Below are 22,476 nucleotides of genomic sequence, written 5' to 3' on the forward strand. Positions count from 1 at the left end.
GCCGCCATCTTGGATTTTAATTTTATATAGTACATTGATTATACTGGTTGAGCACTTTCATTTGATACCCATATTGATGGGATCGATAAAACGTACGTTATCCGCCATTTTGTAGCGGCCGCCATCTTGTATTTCAATTTTTTATTGTTTATTGTATTCTGCTTGTTGAGCCCTTTCATTTGATACCCATATTGATGGGATTGATAAAACCTACGTTATCCGCCATTTTGTAGCGGCCGCCATCTTGGATTTCAATTTTTTATAGTATATTGTATTCTGCTTGTTGAGCCCTTTCATTTGATACCCATATTGATGGGATTAATAAAACATAAATTATCCGCCATTTTGTAGCGGCGGCCATCTTGAATTTATAATGATAATGAATAAACATAATTGTATTGTCACCAAAATCCAAAGTGTATACAAAATTTCAGATTAATCGGTTGACAGGAAGAGGGTGAAATTTGAATTACTAAATTTGACCCAAGAATAAATAATAAATAAAAAATAAAACAAACGGGGTGAGCTAAATAAAACCGTTTAAAAACGGAGCGGAGATGGCGCGGGGCGCGGTAGCGGCATGCAGCAAGACAGAAACATTTTATTCAAATACCTGTTTTTGAAGTCTCTTCGGTACCCTTTCCTCTTAAGCTCTGATCTTTCTCCTAGATGGGGAAAGAGGCCTATGCCCAGTAGTAGGATATTACAGGCTGAGTGACGCGTGAACTCAAATGTTAATTAACACGTAAATAGTTTAGACAAGCACATTAAACAAATACTAATAGATTAACAAAGGGAATAACGTCTATAATTAGAACAAAACTTAGAAAAAGCGTAGGATCTTGACATCGATACTTACGTGCCTTGAATGAATATGTTTCGTCATCATTTGCTTAAAATCCGCATCCGCAAAAATCCGCATTTGCGGATGTAGCTATGTGCAACAAAGTAAGTTTCGTAAGTTTTTCTATGGGCTTTAAAATGAAAAAATAAAAAAAATTTTAGACAATTTATTTCAATAAAAATAAAGCATTACAGAGAGCCTCAATAATTATTACACTGAATTATAAACGAGTTTTGTAAAAAAAATAAATAAATAGAATAAACAATAAATAATTACTATCTATTAATAGTGATGTGTATTTGAAGCGTATTTCATATATATTACTTGAATTATTGTGTAATTATTCATATCAAACAAAAAAAATACATGCTATATAATAATATTAAATAACATAATCATTTAAAATTATTGTACCTGTGATTAAATTGGAATTAATTAAAAAATTGATGAAAAAAAAAACAAGGATTTGTATATGGTTAAAGCAATAACAATTGTTTTACGTTTATTTAGATGTAAACGCGTGAATATAAAAAAAAGTGCCTGCAACTAATTACATTTCACATTTATATTTATTTTTAGGTCATAATTATTACTCAAGATCTTAATGCTATTAAAGTACATTAAAAAAAGTACTACTGTTACATTAAGAAAGCATAATTGGTAATCATTATTGAAAATAAACTTACAGATACATTTCTAATGCTACATGAATACTTCATTCTTTTAAAAAAATATTTTTGGCGTTTTTGTGTAAAAACACATGAAGGCGTATTATTACTAAAATTTAAATAGTCTGATTTTGTAAAAGTTTTCAAACAGGACTAGTTATAAATAATTGTTTCATATATAAACAAGTAATCAGTATTTGTTTCGACAAATTTTCTTTAAAAATCTTTAACTGTTAAGCGATATGTTTGTTCGAGTTAAGAAAATAGTTATTCATCATTGTTAACCAGCTTAGCCGCGCCCCCTAACCAATAAGATAAAAGTAAATTAGAATGCCGCGTTCGTATTGACCAGATGAAGCCCTTTAGACAGTAGGGATGTTTCTTTTGTATTTTTTTTAAAACAAATACCTCACTTATTCATAAAAATAAGATTAAATAATCCATAGTATAAGTACAAATAGAAGAAATACTGTGATCACGTGGACAGTGAAGAAAATATATTTTCTTAACGCGAATAGACTATAATAATTGTTTACAGATGTTAAACAGACAATTAAATAAAAATCTTGCTTTAGACAAATAGACTCATCCATGGACTCATACAAAAAAGTCTCAACTTTTTTGGATTACATATTTTAAATGAACATTATTACTAACAATAAGTCAGCTTTTTTTGTCAACATGTCGTCATGTTATCTTTGGAACAATAATAAATACTTAAAATGTTTCAGAGTGTATGACTTTCACCTGTATATCAACAAATACTAACGAAAGTGAGACATTCATCAATTACAAGATCTGTTAAAAGAACCATATTTTTATCCAGGCATAAAAAGTATCTTTCTTAACCAAAACAGGAAAAAACTTTAAGTTCTATTTTATTTTGAAATATTAGAAAAGAGGAGATTTTACTGAACTTTTAAGGAAAGAACATTAAAAGTTTGTTGCGTCATATTTCGCAACAAAACTGTCTTTGGTAAAAAAATTAAAAGTTCTTGCAGTATACAAAGAGGGTACCTAAGTGATAAGTTTTCATAAGCTGTGAACCCTTTTTTAAACTAAATATAAACTTATTACTACGCCTTCTTACTTGTACCTCAAACTCAACACAACCTTAAAAAGAATTATTAGATGTTATGTTTTTAGCATTATTAATTTTCCGATATTAGTGTCTGTCAAATATAGTGCTTAATTTTTAACCCCACGTCAATCCAACATGAAGTTTTTCCCAAAAGTATCATTTGTGTGACTTTTTTGTATAATATGTGGCTGTGTGTCTTTTAACACATTAATTTTATTCAATCGTACGTTTTAGGAGCTTATATTTCAATTAAAAAATAACTAATAATAAATTTCACACTTACGACTTTCCATAAAACTTACTATTTAACAAGAATATTAATAAATTTACATTAATTTTAGCTTTTCCGAACATATCCATAATTGTACAGCCTTCATATTGTTTCTGTAATAGATCTTGTATATCTATGTCTATGGATTCCATTTCAACCCCCATAAATTTACCTTTTACTGTGAATACTCCATTATGGTCGGTCGGTGTAATCTCAAATTGTACATTCTTGAATTGTGATGTGGAAAGTCCATCTATTTCTAAAAGGACACCTCTTTCCAAAAGTTTCGAGGCAGAGTATTTCACAGTTAATTTTGACTTTAATTTTTTCATATCTTTCCCTGATCTTCTTAAGCTGGCATGAACACTTCTGTAAAAATAAAACATTAATAGAGATCAGTCTAACAAAATTTTTATGTATCATAGCATTGAATTTTTGTTTTGCCTGACTAATTTTAGGATTTACTAGTCTGATGTTAAGAATATTTATATAAAATTACATCAGCCTTAACTAATTAATTCATGTGTAAACATAAAATTAAAGTGAGTTAAAGAGAACAGGAGGTTTCTAGTACTCATAACATAAAGTCTTCAAGCATACCTTTTACCAGCATGAAGATTAGCCAGACAGGACTTAATGTATTGATCATATGATTTGCATTTCTCCTCATAATACTTTGTCTTTTCACACAGACTGCGTTTAGTCCTTGTTAGAGTAGCTAGAGCTCTTCTCTGGGCTTGTCTGTATCTGCCTTTGTTACATAAATCAAGGGCTATAGACGTAACTAGTGCTTGATATCCATCTTCACGGGTTACGTAACCCTCATCCTCTAACATTTGAAGGTTGCGACGTAATTTGGCGATATGTTCTCGTAAGGTTGTCGCATCGTCTGAACGAACTTGCCCGGAATAAATACGTTTCTTTAGTTTCTCACTGTACTGTTCTTGCTGTTCTCTTGTTGTTCCGATACATAGCGCTTCTAGAAGATGTTCGCCTGAACAAAAAGATAACATACGTTTCAAATGTGCTCTACTGTACAGTCAGTACAGTTTTAATAATTACACTAATGGCTAAAGGTATCTCGTATGGTATAAGGGTCTTGGTCCTCCCGTGACCATGGTTGCTGTAAAGTATCCGAAACGTCGGGAATCAAAAGTTAATAATAAACCGCGATAAAATCCGAAAAAAGTGTTTCATTAAATGAGTAAAATTCGCGTAAACATTAGAAAACAATAAGGGTCTTGTTAAGGAATAGGTAGAATAGGATTGTCACTCGTCCAGGTTAAGGACAGGTTTTTGGATGTTTAAAACAAACTAAGCACATTAAAACTTAACGATATTCCTATCAAAATAAAATCACAAGGACAACAGCTGATTTAGTATCCTAAAAGTATAAAATTTTGTTACTTAAAAATACTCACCATTTAAAAATGGAATGACAGCAACACATAGTTCCTTTGTTTTAATAAATAGTTTATTTAAATCAGTCAAATCATCAGCTGGAGCTTGGAATTTATTTACAAGTGCAAGGCATACTTCTAACCTTGCATTTTCTTCCGAGTCCATTTGCTGAAACAAAAAGAGACATTCAATAATATAAATATACTTTAATTTTGTTTTTACTAAAACGAAGCTATGTTATTAATGTTACTGGGCCATTTTAATAAATATATAATAAACAATTTAGAAGCGAAAGCTAGATGATAAACGCGGGTAAGACCCCACGAGATGTTCCATTTAGAATATAAATATTATTAAAGCAATACAAAAAATAATAAATACTAAAAAGATAACTTTTATAGTCATATATAAAAATACTCACTGATGGTACGTCTCGGGAAGCTAGTTGGGCAACTGTAGGTACTTCGCCTAAATCATCCAAAAGCTCATTGAGGCGTGCGTTAGGGTCCGGTGCGATTACATCTTGATATTCGACAAGCAGAGCGTGCGTGTCTACGATTTCCTTTAAATAATAGTATCAATAATTTTATTTACCAACGTATTTAACATAATTGTGTTTGCTCGCAAACGAAAAAAAAAAAACCGACTTCAATTACATGGACGAGTAATACAACGTGGATCGACGAAAAAATAGTCAAATAACTACGCGTTATCAAAGATTACTCAAAAAGTAGTTATCAGATCTCGATATAATTTATATGTGACCACATGATAAATATCAGCTTTCGATTAAATCAAAAATTATCAAAATCGGTATACCCAGAAAAAAGTTATTGCGGATTTTCGAGAGTTTCCCTCGATTTCTCTGGGATTCCATCATCAGATCCTGGTTTCCTTATCATGGTCCCAAACTAGGGATATTCTCTTTCCAACAAAAAAAGAATTATCAAAATCGGTACATCTAGTAGAAAGTTATGCGGTATAATACAACGTAGGTCGACGAAAAAAGCGTCAAGTAAAAACGCATTATTAGATATAACTCGAAAAGTAGTTGTTAGATCTCAAATAAATTTAAATGGGACCAATTGACACACACCACCTTTCGGTTAAAACAAAATTTGTCGAAATCGGTCCACCCGGTCAGAAGTTCTGATGTAACATACATAAAAAAAAAATACAGTCGAATTGAGAACCTCCTCCTTTTTTGGAAGTCGGTTAAAAAGTATAGCTCTTGAATTTGAGAGATGAAGAAGCAAAACAAACGAGAAACACATTTCTGCAATTTTTAACTTTTGGACAATCTTTAACACAGTTGTGCACAGATTTCTTGTGTTGATCTTTTATACTTGACATTGTATCCAAAACTGCATTGAATATTGCTTTAATAAATATGGTATAAAATATGTAACATTTAAAGTTCTAGAATGATGACTACGCAATTATTGCAATTTACTTAGATGCTATACTTGATTTCGTTACTATTTTAGAAAGGTCAAAAACTATTAGTTATTGTTTAAAAACTTAATTTATATTACTTGGACAGTAATGTATATATGCGGGTGGTGTAGAAGAGTGGCCTCGGTGTATTCGTCCACAGAAAAGTATTCTTCGAGGGTCGGTCCACGACAGCAATGTCGAAATAGTTCCTTCATCTTTTCGTGACACTCCACTATAAACGCGTTTAAACACCGTAGGTGACTGGACTCCTCACCAAACTGTAATATAAAAAAATAAATAACATTGATAAATTCATTAGTATATATATAATACATTATAATAAAATTCTTATTACAAAAAAAATGTTGTCTGTAAAGTTAGTTTATGGATGATTGTTTAACGTGACAACGCCATAACAAAACATCTCCTCGGACGCATAGGCCGGTCGACTAGATGAGAGATAGATGCATACTTAACGTAACGCTACAATGAACGAAACGCTACAATGAGTCTACCTTTTTCGTGCATGCCGCCGGCGTTCATCGATTAAAAATATTAATTCATCTTATTAAGACTATGTACTAGATATTTAGTCTTCATAACGTTTGAAAAATCTATTTAAAAAAAAAAATCCTTAAAAGTATATTCACACAGTGATGATATCGCAAACATTAAAATTAGAACTTTTCGCTCCTTTAAAATTAGTAGAATACATTTTATGAATTTATCTGACAAGGAATTGCTAGGTTTGTCGCTTGACTGCTCTGATTTTGATCTGATCTGCACATTTGAGTTTTAAAAAATTATTTTAAAGCCAATCTTAAGCCCTCTTAAATCATCCAGAGATGAATATTTAGTAAGTACAATAATTTAACTATGCTATGATGTTTGTTACTTACTCCTTTCTTTGAAGCTGCAAAATGAAGTATTTTTGCGACGGAAGCCAAATTTTTCCTTTGATCGGTAGTTAAACCCGCACCACTTGGCAAATTTATAATATGAAAAGCGTCAGGTGCTACTATAGCAGCGTTGAAGAACTGGTAATACACCAAATTGCCGACTACCTAAAAATATATCCGAAATACAACGTCGAAGATAAACAATTTAAAACAAAAAATATATTTAAAATCGCGTTTGTAAATTTTGTATTAACAAAAACATCATAACTTTCCATTTCTCAATATTTTTCTTAGAATAGGTACACTCCACGGTAAACGGTACCCACTAGGATTCACTCGTGGATATATAATGCACAAACATTAGACCACGAGAAAATAGTGTGGCTTATACAGATGTTTGTCTTGAGCGGAGATCGAACCACAATCCGCCAGTGCAAAAACCAGTTCTGTGAACGCTGCGTCAACGCATTGTCTCTATTTAAATTGACTAATAAATTTCAACATACCTTTAGTATATCTTTCTCAGGTGTACTGGGAAATTTCGACGTCAAAGAACGGTGTAAAACACGTGCCATGTACGTAATACAGAAAGGCAGCAAATCAGTCGAAGACGTTATTTTATCCAGGAACATTACTACGACTGTCTTCAGTTGAGTAAGAGCTTTATCCAATCGTGATTTTACTTCGGTGTAGGTCAATGCTTCTTCTTGGGTGACAGAATACGGTAATTTCCTTAAAAGGTAGATAAAGAATAGATGAGAGTCGGCAATCAGTAAGAAAGTGACTTTATATGTGGAACGTAATTTTAAATTTGATCTTCTGTGTAATCAAAAGTATTTATTGCAGTAAATGGCCAATGTAAACGAATAATTTTATTCGATGGTTGTGAAAACTGAAGTGGGAAATACATCTCCATACATACAGCGACATTTTTTAAAATATGTTTAATTACGCGGGACTTAACACGATTGTAGTTTTGAGATTTCCGATATTTCAGCGACAATGCAGACGGCAATATCATGGTGATTACAATTCCTAAGTTCCGTCTAAGTAAAAGTATCAATAGTGACCGTGAAGCTTATTAACTTATAACTTTCTTAAAGGATTTAGGAGTACACATAGTAAAAACATCACTTAAAAATCAGTCTTAATAGCTAGTTGTTAGTATACATTAAAATACTTACGAAATCTGTCCTGTTTTCATTTCAGTTTCATTTCGCCAAGCCTTATAGATTTCGATTGGACCTGTTTCGATATTTAAGTCCTTATCCTTTATTATCTTTTCGACGAGTGGTCCTATAATCGTCTGAAGATTGTTCAAACCCGATAACTGTCTGGAGAGACTTACAGCCATTTTCAATACTAAAGGTGTAGAAGCTATAATATCAAACGGTTTAACGATTTTGCAACTTATCTCTTCTTCCAGTGTAAATCTAAAGAGCTTTAATAATAGATATTCATCCCTTGCATATGCCCCAAAATTATAAAGACTCAATACGACATTTTGTAAGAAAGAGTTGGTTTTGTTTTGGGGTATGCAAAATAAGAGTTTTGACAAATATGTGGGATTGGTTTGCAGTTCATAGAACAAATGTTGGTAACCATCCAACAGCTTCTTACTCTCCTTCGTCAGAGATTTTAGGCCTTTTACAGCTGTAGAGACCATCATCAGTGGTCCTTTGTTGTCTTGGTTAATAACCAGTTTAGTTGTCGTGTTGTGCTTAACCAAATTGTTTAGTTTTAAGCCATGCACGGCAACCTCTTGTAGAGCTATTCTATTTTGTACCAGTAATCCTATCTTTAGATCCATATCGTCTATTTGCTTTGAGAGCTCTTGATTTTTTCGTATAGATTGTACAACTTCAGATTTCAAAGTTTGCAATTCAATTTCTCGATTATAGTCTTCAGTAGAGAAATCTAACAGAGGAATGAATTTTTTTACAACTCCTAATGGAGGATTGGGTGAGTGAAACAGTGAAATAAAAGCATTTCTTGTACGCCGACCTCGCCATAAGGCCTGGATCTTAATAATCTTATGCTCCTGGAAAAATTTGAGTAAAAAAAAGTTAAAAAATATATAAATTAATATAATGGATATTTTTTAAAAAATATTCATTCGTAATTTATATGCCAAAGTTTTTCATAACTGACTTTTAACATACCTGAGCCTTGTACCACACCCATGGATTTTGTTTTCTCTCCCTTTTTAGCTTTGCTTCAATCACTTTCATTCTTATCAAAGTTCCATATTTCCTTTGAATCATTATTCGCCTCCACCATGCTTGTATCTTAACTACATACTCAGAATGATCTCTAAAAAATATCAACCTTTTACAACATTGCCTTACTAAAAACCCTCTACAATGAGCTTGAAATCTTGTAAATGATTTGTCCAAGAGTTTCTGTCTGTATGTATTAATGTGATGCTTATTGGTTTTATCAATAATTGCATTAACGTCTTTCTTAGTTAAATAGCGTGCATACGGAACAAAGTCTTTAGGGGTAGTCCAACTGTAGCTATATGATTCCACGTCAATATATACTGTATTTCCTGCATCCGTGTGACACACAATCCAGGGACAGATATTATGACCCTTCTTCTTAAGGGCCTTTGAAAACATTTGAAAGTATACATCTCTGCATGAACTTTCTACATATTCTGACTTAGTCAGATGTCTGGAAGTAAGAGCGTTCCAAAATTCATTTACATCATTCTTTAATGTGGCCAAATTAAGCTGAACGATTGCGTCAGTAAATTCCTTAACTTTTACTGATTCCTGATTGACTTCACTTATTGCATTTTTAATATCATCAAACCAAAGATTTTGTTGTTCATTCTGTAGTAAACGTCTTTTTAAAGTTCTCATGTATAAATGATACTCTTCCTTATGTAGTGATAGAGGTAACTTTAGACATGAACTCTTAAGTAATGCTATCAGCGTGTCTATATCTTCCTCACAAACAGCCTTGTTAATATTGTCAATAGCTTCTACCACTATAAAGTACCAAAGAAAGAAATATATGATTAAAAATATATAAAAGAATTTATAATTGATATAGTTTGCGGTCACCAACCCGCCTGCCTAGCGTGATGATTATGAGCAAAACATGTGAGTTCACGCTATTTTTGGCGCGAACCTGTAGAGGCCTATGTCCAGCAGTGGACTGTATTAGACCGACCGAACGGGATTAGCCGACCACGGCGAGGTTTATCAAGTTACAAGTACAAAATGTGACTGGATCAATCTCCTTGTGGTAGATATTTATTTCTATTTATTCATTTTTATTTTTGGTTTGTATTTTGTTTTTTATCATCATTACAGCCTATACAGTCCACTGCTGGACATAGGCCTCCACAAGTTTACGCCAAACATAACGTGAACTCATGTGTTTTGCCCATAGTCACCACGCTGGGCAGGCGGGTTGGTGACCGCAGTACTGGCTTTGTCGCACGCGTTTGTTTTTTAACATAGTTCTTAAGTAATTATGTTCTACTAACCAACTATGAGCCTATGTTGCTTGACATTAAAAGATTTTAATTTTTTATATTATATGTACGATTTTATTTTTGTGTTACCCACACATTAGGAATTCTAAACATTTTTGAATATCATATCAAAAATTGACCGCTCCAGCGGGGTTCGAACCCGCGTCTCCGACTGACCGTGTCGGTGACATTTTTATATTATTTTATTAGGCTGAAACGATTATGATGATGATAATTTGTACTGACTAATAATAATTACATAAATGAAAATAAAATATAGCCTATCTTTTAAGTTGGATCAAACTACCTACGGTGTGCAAGTTTGATTAAAATCGGTTAAGTAGTTTAAAAGGCCATCGCGAATAAACACGTGATCGCATTGCGTAATTTATGCTTACGAGTTACGAATTACTATTACAAAAAATTATAAGCATTACTATTTATTTAGCCTCCAGTTTCAAAGCCAAGACTATTTATTTTTCGTGGGAATTGCATGTTGTTATAACTATGATAGATTATAAACAAGATAATTTTATATGAATAAAATGTATAAGATACAAGGTAAGAAATAGGTAGAAACCGAAATGGATTAGGTATTAAAAATGAAATAATTTACAAAATAATACTCATCAAACAGAAATAATACAAAAAAATTAATCTCAAAGACATACATTTAAAAAAAAAATTGCAACCTTACAATTTCTAATTGATTATGCAGTTAAAGCTGTAGGTAATAATATATTTATTAATAATTAGTTTATTACTAAAAATGATCTTACATTCATCATTATCGTCATCCTTCATGTTCACCATATCTATTGTGTCTTTAATGTCTTCAAGTGTCAGTAAGGGGCACTCACACTGTTCTCTTACTTTTACTTGTAGGGCAGCTATTAGTGCAGAAAGATACCGTCGACGACAGTGTGGTTTGAGTCTTTCTAACTGTATGTGTCTGGAGTTAAGAGCATTCCAAACGGCTGTTTCATCACCTCTCTCTACTGCTTCAGACACAGAGGCAATTGCATTCAAATATAAAGCCGATGCAGCAATTTCACTCTCATTCAAATTTTTATCTAATTCACATTTCTCAAGTCTCATTTCTTCTAACAAAAGTGGTGCAGCGTATCTGTCTATTTTAAAACTCAGCCCAAGTTGTGGGCTTGTCAAAGCTCTATACAGATCGTCAGCTGTACCTTCATCCAATGCTTTGTTAACATTCGCAATGGCTCTTTTATGTTCTGTATGCTCAAAAGATTTATTGTTACCGTCATTGATTATATTTTGAAATATCTTATGCCAGTTTGTGATACTCTCTACATCAATATCTTTGCAGCTTTCAATTATATCTTTAACCACGTCACAATAGAAATCCAAATTGTTGACATTGTAATTTTTTACCCTTACCCAGTTCTCGTTAAATATTTTGTGTAGCTTATTTATATCATTACTCTTACATGCAGCACATAATGATTTCCATAAGTATTTGTAATTTGTAGCAGTGATATGACCTTGAATTTCAACTAGGGTAAGTATGTCATCGTATTCATCCGGTACATAGCTATCATTCAAGGAGTGATTGTGAGCAACTTGAATTTTTTCGTGCTTTGCTGCTTTGAGGACTTTTTTATACACATCTATTAGGCAATTTTGCACATATTTTAATTTCAAATCGGGGTGTAACAAAGCTGAAGTTATAGATTTTTCAGAGTCAAGGAGATGATTTAGTTCCATAAGAGCATAGTTTGTAGCTACATTATTATTATTCACAGCACTGTTATTGTGTGATAACAAACCACTTATCTTTTGGAACATTGGCAGTGGGTGCTTACACTTTTGTAAGTCTTTAGACACAGAATCTAACTGTTCCTCTGAAAAAAAAAAGGATTAATATTTAAAAGAAATATGGCAAAAAAAAAAGATATACAAATCAATAACATACTATATACATATAATGATATAAATAAAATATTAAGTTAACAAATTAGAGTAAAATTTTAAAATTAATTAAATTTATTTATATCTTATGATTTTTATATCTGAAAATATTCAGGAACTCCCATGTTACTTACCAGTAAAAACAGCTTTACCAAATATATCATGAATTAAGGGAGCTTTACCAAGCTTAAACAAATGGGAGCTTAGAGCATGGAGACAATAAATTACTTTTGGCATATTTTTATTGTCATAAATATCTGTTGTTTCAGGTTGAAATGTCTGAAATAATAAATACATAATCAAGATATAACAATCATAGTGGGAACTTTTAAAGACTTAGAAAAAATTAATATAAGATGTATTGAATTGCAACAAAAAATAACTACAAAAACAGTGAAATGGTAGGACAATAAACATATAAATATAAAAGAATATAAAAAAGAATTATCGAAATCAATACACTCAGTAAAAAGTTAGTGAGTACAATGTAGATCGACGAAAAAATAAGTCAAGTAATTATGCATTATTAGCGCTAACTCAAAAGCTACCTGTCAGATCTCAATAAAATTTAAATGTGTGTGAAAAAAACATGACCAAAATCGGTCCACCCAGTCGAAAGTTCTGAGGTAACATAAAAAAATACAATCAAATTGAGAACCTCCTCCTTTTTTCGAAAGTTGGTTAAATGTCCATGTCCAAATGTGCTTTTTGCCAAATGCTTTGCAACATGTAATGCATACTACATTTAGGATTCATTTTAAATTATGACAAGATCAAGAGAGAAATTACTATTCAAATAAGAGGATATTCAAACAATAAAAATATTTTACCACAGGTAGTTCAGTTTGTTTTAAGACTTGTAAAAACTTGTTTATGTTATCTGTATGTTTGAACTGCAAACCCATTACCTAAAAAAAAAAAAACATTCAGAACACATTATCACTTGCAAATCAAAAAGTATTATAAATAAGATGATTTAAATATAATTGTATTAAAGATTAAACTTATATTTAAATTCATTTAAGAAGGAAAGATCACATCACAATCTATAATTGTATTAAAGATTAAACTTATATTTAAATTCATTTAAGAAGGAATGTGTTTATTAATTCAGTTTTCATTAGCCTTACTGGAGTCTTACTAGGATGAATCGATGTTTGTTACTTTTTCATGCAAAAACTACTAAACTGATTATAATGTAACTTGATATGTGAATAGCTGGAGATCCAGAATAACATTATCTTAATTCTTATAGAATCGCAAAATTACTTTAGTGAAGCATCCAGTAAATAAATATTTCACTCTTCTAGAATTTCACCTACACTTACTTTGTAGCGTCTTTGGTCAATATCATATATTTTGTTCAAAGGAAGAAGATCAGGTGCTATGAAATGTCCAAGTTTAGCTAGATAAACGCCATTCCGCAAATTTTCTTCGAATTCAACAGCAGGTGGAAGTTCCTCTCGGAGACATGATTCCATCCAAGTTTTCGCCTCTTCTAAGCGACAAAGATACTCGTATGCTATAGTTCTTTGTCGGATTGCATCCATTTCCTGACCGGTTTTACGAACATCATCGTCACCTACATTTCAAAGAAAGTAATTTAGCAAAACAATTTTAAAAACAATAACGGAAACAGAAACCCGATGCATAAGAAATAAAAGATACCCCTTATTACTTACAGTCGTCAATCTTCCCAATTAGTATTTCTTTTGTATCCTTTCCCATTGTTGAAATTAGCAAATAACTAGACAAGGTAACTATTTGCTTTTAACTTAGTTACCATAATAACAATAAAGTGATAAACATTTTAATGAATCAAGAATAGTTTGAATAATATTGACGGTTGTCGATAGAGATGTACAGATCGAAATTTTTATTTCGGAGATCGCGATTTATTCGATTCATTTGATCATTCGATTAAAAATATAAATGCATAAAGTCGCTGACCATTAACATAATACTCGTATTAATATAATATAATTTTAATATTTTAAGAAACAAACCTTTTTATATTATTTTTAATAACTACAAACTTTTTGATAAAACAATAAAAAAAATATCTATACATAATATGGCAAATGAAATAAAATCATATTTAATTAAAACTCAACACGATAGGACGTAATACGAGAAATTATATTTAAAAAAATATTCAGAATGGAAGAAGAGCTTGATTATTTATTAACAGATCATCTTAATAATAAATATTGTGAGTGTAAATGCTTATGTTACGATAAAACATCTGATTCAATAAGTAACCATGCAACTATATCGGAACGTAAAGAATTTATTTTATCAATTGTTACAAGAACGGAAAGTTATTTACGAGAACGTCGTATTCCTGAATTAATAAGATTCTTATTCACGAAGATTATTGCTCATACACCTGATAAACCTGTTGCATTTCTTGAAAAGTTGTTGGATGACTGTATGCTGTTTCGTGCGGGATATGGTTCACCACCGGTTGTTTATGAAAACAGGTAAAAAAAATCACAAAAATAAAACGAATATTGTAAATAAAAAATATAGAAACATCTAAAAACTTTTAGGTTCCAAAAGTAAAAAGTAAAAAACATGAAAAAAGATACGTATTTATATAATTATAGGGCTCTATATATAGAATTAGCTTATATATATATATATATATATATATATATATATATATATATATATATATATATATATATATATATATATATATATATATATACAGGCAGGGGAACCCATTTACGGGTGATATCCAGGACACCCGGGTAGGCAGTCCTAGACCGTATGTCGGCTTCACACTTGGGGGTGCACTATAGACCAAACCCCTGCGGGAGCCTTCAGCCGCTTTAATTGGAGGGTCCCGGATCTGCAGGCAACAGGATCCCTCCAGCGACTGGCTGGCCTCGGCGAAAAGGCCAGACTTTTCCTCCATAGGGACTGTCCGGCTTACCTCTGAACAATCCCAACGACGCCATGTCTAGCAGGACCGGGTTCTCAATCCGGCCTGATACGAGCATAGGGGCTGACACGCACCCCCGTTCGTTGTCTGCGGACAGCGGCCTCATCAGTGGCCTCCTCTCTCATTCGCTCATCATTCTCCTTCTGGAACATTACTGTCTCTTAGAAGTAGACCATTGCCGTCCAGGACTCGTCGGCATCGAGCATCGCGGTGATGACGCTCGGCAGTGACAAGTCCCCTCCGAGGACTGTCGTCAGATCGCGACGCAGCGCCGCCCATCTCAGTCACACATCGAGGGTGTGCTGGGCAGATTCCACCGCCGCGCCACAATCGTTACATCTAATTGTTGGCTTCTTTTGGGTCATCCGACACAAGTATTCACCAAAGCAGCCGTACCCGGCGAGAACTTGCGTCAGACGGAAGGTGAGGGGCTTGCGCTTACGGCGCATCCACCGCTCAAGGACCGAGCGCAAGGTAGCCGTTACGCCTGTGCCATACGGCTGCTCCGACAGGTCCTCCCCCCACCTACGCATTAATGCTTCTTGCCCCATCCGGTGCACCCGTCCCGTCCAACGTGGGCTTCTCACCGAGAGCCCTCCTACACGAGACGTATGAGTATGTGGCTACCACATCGAACTATTATTACATAAGTAGTAATAGTAATTCAATGAGGCTACTACAAGATTACTTACCTGATACCTTTACCTTTTAACCTTACCGATACCTTTACCATTTAACCTTACCGATACCTTTACCTTAAAAATACCTTCACCGTTCATAACCTTAACCATTACCGTTACCAAGATACATTGACGTGTCCGTGAAACAGAAAGTACATAGCTCTGAAAAGAGCTGTTTTAATGTTCGTGAAACAAGATTGTTAGCTCTGAAAAGAACTGTTTGAAAATAGCACAGCACACCATGCAAGCGGATGCACCAGCAATCACATGCACAGATCTTCACAGAAGTCTTCAAGCTAACTTGCGCGTATTCTTCATGCATATCTTCACGAAGTACAAACACGCCGCCGCCGAGTGAAGTACACGTCAGAGATCCGTTCGCCGCGCCGATCGCCGCCGAAAAGGGCGAGACGCGGGATTTTTTTTTTTTTTTTTTTTTTTCGAATTGAGGAGTGCTGTTGGCCCTAGCGGCCTTTACAGCGTCACCGGTGAGAGGGGCCGGGCACTTAGGCAAGCCGGCCGCGAAGGAAGAATGGGAGCCCTCTGGGAGGGCTCGGGGGGGAAAGACGCCCGCCCTAAGGATGTCTCCTAGCGAGATCGCACCTCGGCTTAGAGCGTCGTCGGAGTGGAGGAGGCACTATGCGGAGCGCTGAGACGGCTTACGGACGGTCCGCTACGCGCCTAGGCGCGCGCGAGCCGTCAGAACGCGGGGACCTCGCCCTCGCCGGCGGGGGCGGTGTGTGTGTGTCCTGTGTGTGGTGGTGTATATGGCGTTAAGCGCCGTGATCCTATCGTCAGGGTCGGTTAAGACGTGCATGGGACGCCTTTGTACGGTCTGTAAGTTTCCTCTACCTACGTATCTGCAAGCCTCTGCTACAAGAGGATTTGGGTGACTCCGCGCTCTCTCAAAATACGCTGTAGCGAGTATTTTGAGGTGCTTCGCGATTGAATCGATCTTAAAGTCGCGATGTAAGTCGACATTACGCACGTACCACGGCGAGTACGTGGCAGTGCGCAGAAACTTGTTCTGAATAATTTAGAGCCTATGGATGAGGGTTGGCGCCACATGAGCGAAGACGGGGCACGCGTAGGTCATAATAGGTCGTATGCAGGCCTTGTATAATGTCGTCTTAGAGACGCGGGAACGTATGATCTACTTATAGATATCGCTCCGCGCTACCGTGCCTCCGACTCGCGACGAAGCGCATGAGTAATCGACAGCGGCACGCGCGGAGAAAGAGATAGCCACGTGCGGAAAAGAGACGCAAGGCTTAAATAATAAAGATCTGCGATTGGTCATAAATCTTATCAACTATTGTAATACTTACTTTTTTATTGTTTATTATTTTATATAAATATTACCATTTTTTACGTAAATATATTCGATCGACACCTTCTGAGAAGACTTTTATTCCGACACTACAATAGTCCCTAAAGTGGTGACCCGACGAAGAACACGAAGAATCCCTGCTAGTAAAGAAGAAGAATCCCTGCTCGTGAAAAATGGATCAATCAAGAATCACCGAATCCCTGCCCGCCGCAGCCGCCACCGTCGACCAGCCGTCAGAAATCGCGAACATTTCGCTTTCACTGCGAATTCCACCTTTCTGGCGCGACCGTGTTCGATTATGGTTCTACAGCTTCGAAGCCGCCACTCACGACCAGAAGAAAAGCGAACAACAACTAGCGCAAATGGTAATCGCTCGACTAGAGAAGCAAGATATCGAACAAATATCGGACCTTCTCTACAATCCACCCGAATCCAAGCCATACCAAGCTATTAAAGAACGTCTCATCACTGCATACGAAGAGTCAGACAACCGGCAATTTCAAAAGCTCTTGTCAGAAATGGAACTAGGGGATCAGAAACCATCACACCTTCTACGACGAATGCGCGATCTCGCCCGCGATAGAATCCCTGATGCCACGCTACGCATCCTGTGGACCAACCACCTACCACCACACATCCGCTCAGTTCTAGCCGTGAGCGATTCCTTCAGCATGAAGACTGCGTTGGAAGAACTCGCACTGCTCGCTGACAAGATGCTAGAACAACACCGCGAAGTCGCCGCTGTCTGAAGGACCACCCGTACATTGTCGTGCACGTCCTATACCACCGCATCGCTACGAACAAGTCAGGAAAGAATTTCAAAATATGATGGAACAAGGTCTATGTCGCCCCAGCAAGAGTCCATGGGCGTCACCCCTTCACGTCGTACCGAAAAAGAACGGAGACATACGCGTCTGTGGTGACTATCGCCGTCTAAACGCTATCACCAAGGCCGATCGATATCCCGTACCACGCGTCAAAGACTTCACATATCAACTCGCTGGGAAGACAATATTTTCAACAATAGACCTTAACAGAGCATACCAACAACTCTGCGTTCGCGAAGAGGATATTGAAAAGACTGCTATAATAACGCCAATGGGACTATTCGAATTCCCGAGAATGTGTCCAGGTTTAAAAAACGCAGGGCAGACATTCCAGCGATTCATACATCAAGTATTAAGCGGACTGCCTTACGTATTTCCTTTCATCGACGACGTACTTCTTGCATCTGAAAACGAAGATCTTCACCGAGAACACCTCAGAACCGTGCTACGAAGACTGGAAGAACATGGCATCACAATAAATCCATCGAAATGTCACTTCGGTCAAACAGAAGTTCAATTCTTAGGATACCACGTTTCAAAAGACGGTATCAAACCCCCAGCACAGAAGATCGACATCATCATGAAGTATCCGAAACCTACGAACATCGAAGAGTTACGTCGTTTCCTCGGTATGTTAAATTTTTATCGCGACCACATACCTAACGCCGCATCTATTCAAGCGCCACTCAATGCATACCTACACAACGTTAAAAAGCGAGACAAGACTGTCATACAATGGACCGAAGAGTCAACACAAGCATTCGAAGCATGCAAAAACAGCATCAGCAACGCTGCTTTGCTTGCTCATCCGTCACATCAAGCTACGTATGCGTTATTCTGCGACGCATCCGACAAGTCAGCTGGCGCCGTCTTACAACAATACGTAAACAAATCATGACAACCTCTCGGTTATTATTCGAAAAAATTCTCCGATGCGCAATCAAGATACTCAACATACGACAGAGAACTCCAAGCAATATACATGGCCGTGAAACACTTTCGCAAGATGTTCGAAGGACGACCACTCATCATATTCACCGATCACAAGCCACTCACATTCGCAATGCATAAGGTTAACTCCACTACCGAAACACCGAGACGCACGAGACAGTTATTATTTATTAGTGAATTTACAACCGACATAAGACATGTAAGCGGCAAACAAAACATCGTTGCCGACGCTCTAAGTCGCATAGAAACAATTACATGTCCTTCTACAATCAATTACGAAGAAATAGCAACCTCACAGCAACAAGATCCTACTATTAAACAATTATTACTGCAAGAAAATATTAATTTAAAGAAAATAACTATCCCGAACACCGATATCGAACTATATTGTGAAACTTCATCATCGCATATACGACCATACATACCCGAACAACATCGACAATATGTATTTAGAAGCGTACATAACATAAGCCACCCTGGAACGCGTACGACACGAAAGATGATATCACAAAAATATTTTTGGCCGTCAATGAATAGCGACATATCAATATGGACTAGAAACTGCATCGATTGTCAAAAAAATAAGATTCAACGACATACACACAGTGCTACATCAAAATTCCCGCCTACAGAACGTTTTCAACACATTCACGTCGATATCGTAGGACCTTTACCTACTACAACGCAAGGTTACCGCTATCTCATAACAATGATCGACAGAGAAACCAAATGGCCCGAAGCGATACCTACCGACGATATAACAGCTGAGACCGTCGCCGAAGCTATCTACAAACACTGGATAGTAAGATTCGGATGTCCATCAACACTAACTAGCGATCAAGGCCGTCAATTCGAAAGTCAACTATTTAATAACCTAATGAAAATTATGGGAATAACGAAAAATCGTACAACTCCGTATCATCCGCATAGCAACGGTATAGTCGAACGCTGGCATCGCACATTAATTAAAAGCCGCGCTACGCACGAAACTCTCAAGTACAAGGTCATGGATCGACGAGCTACCTACTGTACTACTCGGATTACGAGCCACCCTACGCACAGACGCCGAAGTTAGCCCAGCCGAACTTACATACGGCTATAACCTACGTCTACCGGGTGATTTTTTCACTACATCGATACCTACAACTACGGACGACTACACTTACGTAAACAAAATAAGAACGGCAATAGAACAAAATAGACCGCAAGCAGCGACGACGCATCATAATAGCAAGCAATCTATTTTTATACATAAAGACCTACGCAACTGCAGCCACGTATTCTTTAGAGTCGACGCAATTAAAAAACCTTTACAACCACCCTATGAAGGACCGTATCGTGTAATAAAAAGAACAGAGAAAGTATATACGATACAACTACAAAATCGCGAAACTAACATATCAATAGATCGTCTCAAGCCCGCTTATTTATTACAAGAAAACATACCTAACGATACGTCACTACAAAATAGTACCTCGCCACAGAATACTTCCGACAAGCCGCACGGCAGCGTGACGTCACAACCGACTGCGAATAATAATAAAGTCACAACGCGAGCCGGCCGCTCCGTCAAGCTTCCAGTACGTTTCACTTGAGGGGGAGCACTGTGGCTACCACATCGAACTATTATTACATAAGTAGTAATAGTAATTCAATGAGGCTACTACAAGATTACTTACCTGATACCTTTACCTTTTAACCTTACCGATACCTTTACCATTTAACCTTACCGATACCTTTACCTTAAAAATACCTTCACCGTTCATAACCTTAACCATTACCGTTACCAAGATACATTGACGTGTCCGTGAAACAGAAAGTACATAGCTCTGAAAAGAGCTGTTTTAATGTTCGTGAAACAAGATTGTTAGCTCTGAAAAGAACTGTTTGAAAATAGCACAGCACACCATGCAAGCGGATGCACCAGCAATCACATGCACAGATCTTCACAGAAGTCTTCAAGCTAACTTGCGCGTATTCTTCATGCATATCTTCACGAAGTACAAACACGCCGCCGCCGAGTGAAGTACACGTCAGAGATCCGTTCGCCGCGCCGATCGCCGCCGAAAAGGGCGAGACGCGGGAACGTATGATCTACTTATAGATATCGCTCCGCGCTACCGTGCCTCCGACTCGCGACGAAGCGCATGAGTAATCGACAGCGGCACGCGCGGAGAAAGAGATAGCCACGTGCGGAAAAGAGACGCAAGGCTTAAATAATAAAGATCTGCGATTGGTCATAAATCTTATCAACTATTGTAATACTTACTTTTTTATTGTTTATTATTTTATATAAATATTACCATTTTTTACGTAAATATATTCGATCGACACCTTCTGAGAAGACTTTCATTTCGACACAACAATAGTCCCTAAAAGTAGGTCTCGACAAGGACCTCCGTCACTAGCTTCCACGGGGGGGGGTCACAGGTTAGAGTAGTAGCTGCAGCCCACGATACCGTACGGTACCCCCGGATCACCCTCACCACGATGATCCTCTGCGCCGACCGTAGTGCAGCGTTATTCCCTCAGTGAGGCGATCCACCCAAACGGGGGCACCGTGCGTCGCCATACTCCAGCAGACTCCGGAATATAGCTGCCTGCAGGAAGAACCACATTTTGAAGTTAGATAGGTTAGGGTTACTTTTTTTTTGTAACCAAATTATGTCGATAAACAGTCTAATTAGCTAGTTAGATAGGTTGGGGTTATTTTTTTTTTGTAACGAAATTATGCAATTATTGTTTTTAAGCATCAAGTCGAGTAGTCGCAACATGTTTTTTACCCTCTCAGAACTTTTTTTTGAATGCCGTAATGCTTGTAAAATGAAGTCATAAGTTTATATACTTATATTATACTCATCAAAATTTGAATTACAATTCTAAAAAAAAAAGTTAAGTAATGTATTTTGGTGGAAATTTGAAAAGCACCGAAAGGCTGCAATTATTATTATTATTATTAATCCAAATTTTTTCAAAATCCTATTACGATCAAAAAATAAAAAAGTGTACTTTAGACCACACGACTGACGTAAAAGTTGCGAACGTAACTCTCTCTCTCTCTTTTTATTTTCACTAAATTATATCTCGCTCTCGACTCCCGTTCACCTCGCCTGATCACACTTTTCGTAACGTTTACGTCGCGCATTCACTATGTTTCACTTGAGGAGCTTGTGGGTAAAGATAAGTTTTACTTCAATAAAAACCACAGTTCATTTATTTATATTTTAGACATTTGGAAGCTGTAATTAAAAGTTTTGATCCTGGTCAACGCGGTTGGCTGAGTACTGGCCAAGTCCGACGTCTATATGCAACATTGGGGTTTAGTTACACAGAAATTATAGATGAAAGGATTCCTTGTGAAGTAATTTTGAAGAAATTACAAAATACTCAAGAAATGTATTTAGGACAATTATTAGCAGCTGGTGCAGAAGTGGACGATAAAAGTGTTGAAGAAAATATGCCTGAGTAGTAAAATAGCTAAATAACTATAAACTGGCAAATGTTTTCACACTATAATTCATATCTATAGTTTGTTTCATGTTATAAAGCATATAATTCACAAAGAAATGTAAGACAGGTTTAATTTGTTTGTAAATAATATTTAAAGAGTATATGAAATATACAGAAGAGTAGTTTTGTGTAAAGTTTGATGTAAGTTTTAGATTTTATTCATACAAATTTTCACAAGTATTTGTACTTGACACGGATCTCATCG

The 22,476-nt window shown here is 36.0% G+C and overlaps 2 protein-coding genes across 2 annotated transcripts; one reads left to right on the plus strand and one right to left on the minus strand.

Moving 5' to 3' along the window:
* Positions 1 to 2,872: 2,872 nt before the first annotated feature.
* Positions 2,873 to 13,751, minus strand: LOC123669608 (ras GTPase-activating-like protein IQGAP1). Its single transcript, XM_045603208.1, has 14 exons — positions 13,706 to 13,751; positions 13,352 to 13,605; positions 12,854 to 12,931; positions 12,158 to 12,302; positions 10,868 to 11,956; positions 8,764 to 9,596; positions 7,786 to 8,642; positions 7,108 to 7,333; positions 6,602 to 6,766; positions 5,801 to 5,980; positions 4,687 to 4,827; positions 4,286 to 4,433; positions 3,465 to 3,858; positions 2,873 to 3,233 (listed from the first exon to the last, which is right to left on the minus strand). The coding sequence occupies exons 1-14, from the start codon at positions 13,749 to 13,751 to the stop codon at positions 2,873 to 2,875; spliced, it is 4,917 nt and encodes a 1,638-aa protein (XP_045459164.1).
* A 432-nt stretch (positions 13,752 to 14,183) lies between these two features.
* LOC123653657 lies at positions 14,184 to 22,230 on the plus strand. Its single transcript, XM_045589654.1, has 2 exons — positions 14,184 to 14,506; positions 21,990 to 22,230. The coding sequence occupies exons 1-2, from the start codon at positions 14,184 to 14,186 to the stop codon at positions 22,228 to 22,230; spliced, it is 564 nt and encodes a 187-aa protein (XP_045445610.1).
* Positions 22,231 to 22,476: the final 246 nt, after the last annotated feature.

Source organism: Melitaea cinxia, chromosome 1 (genome assembly GCF_905220565.1).
Source record: "Melitaea cinxia chromosome 1, ilMelCinx1.1, whole genome shotgun sequence".
Lineage (NCBI taxonomy): Eukaryota > Metazoa > Arthropoda > Insecta > Lepidoptera > Nymphalidae > Melitaea > Melitaea cinxia.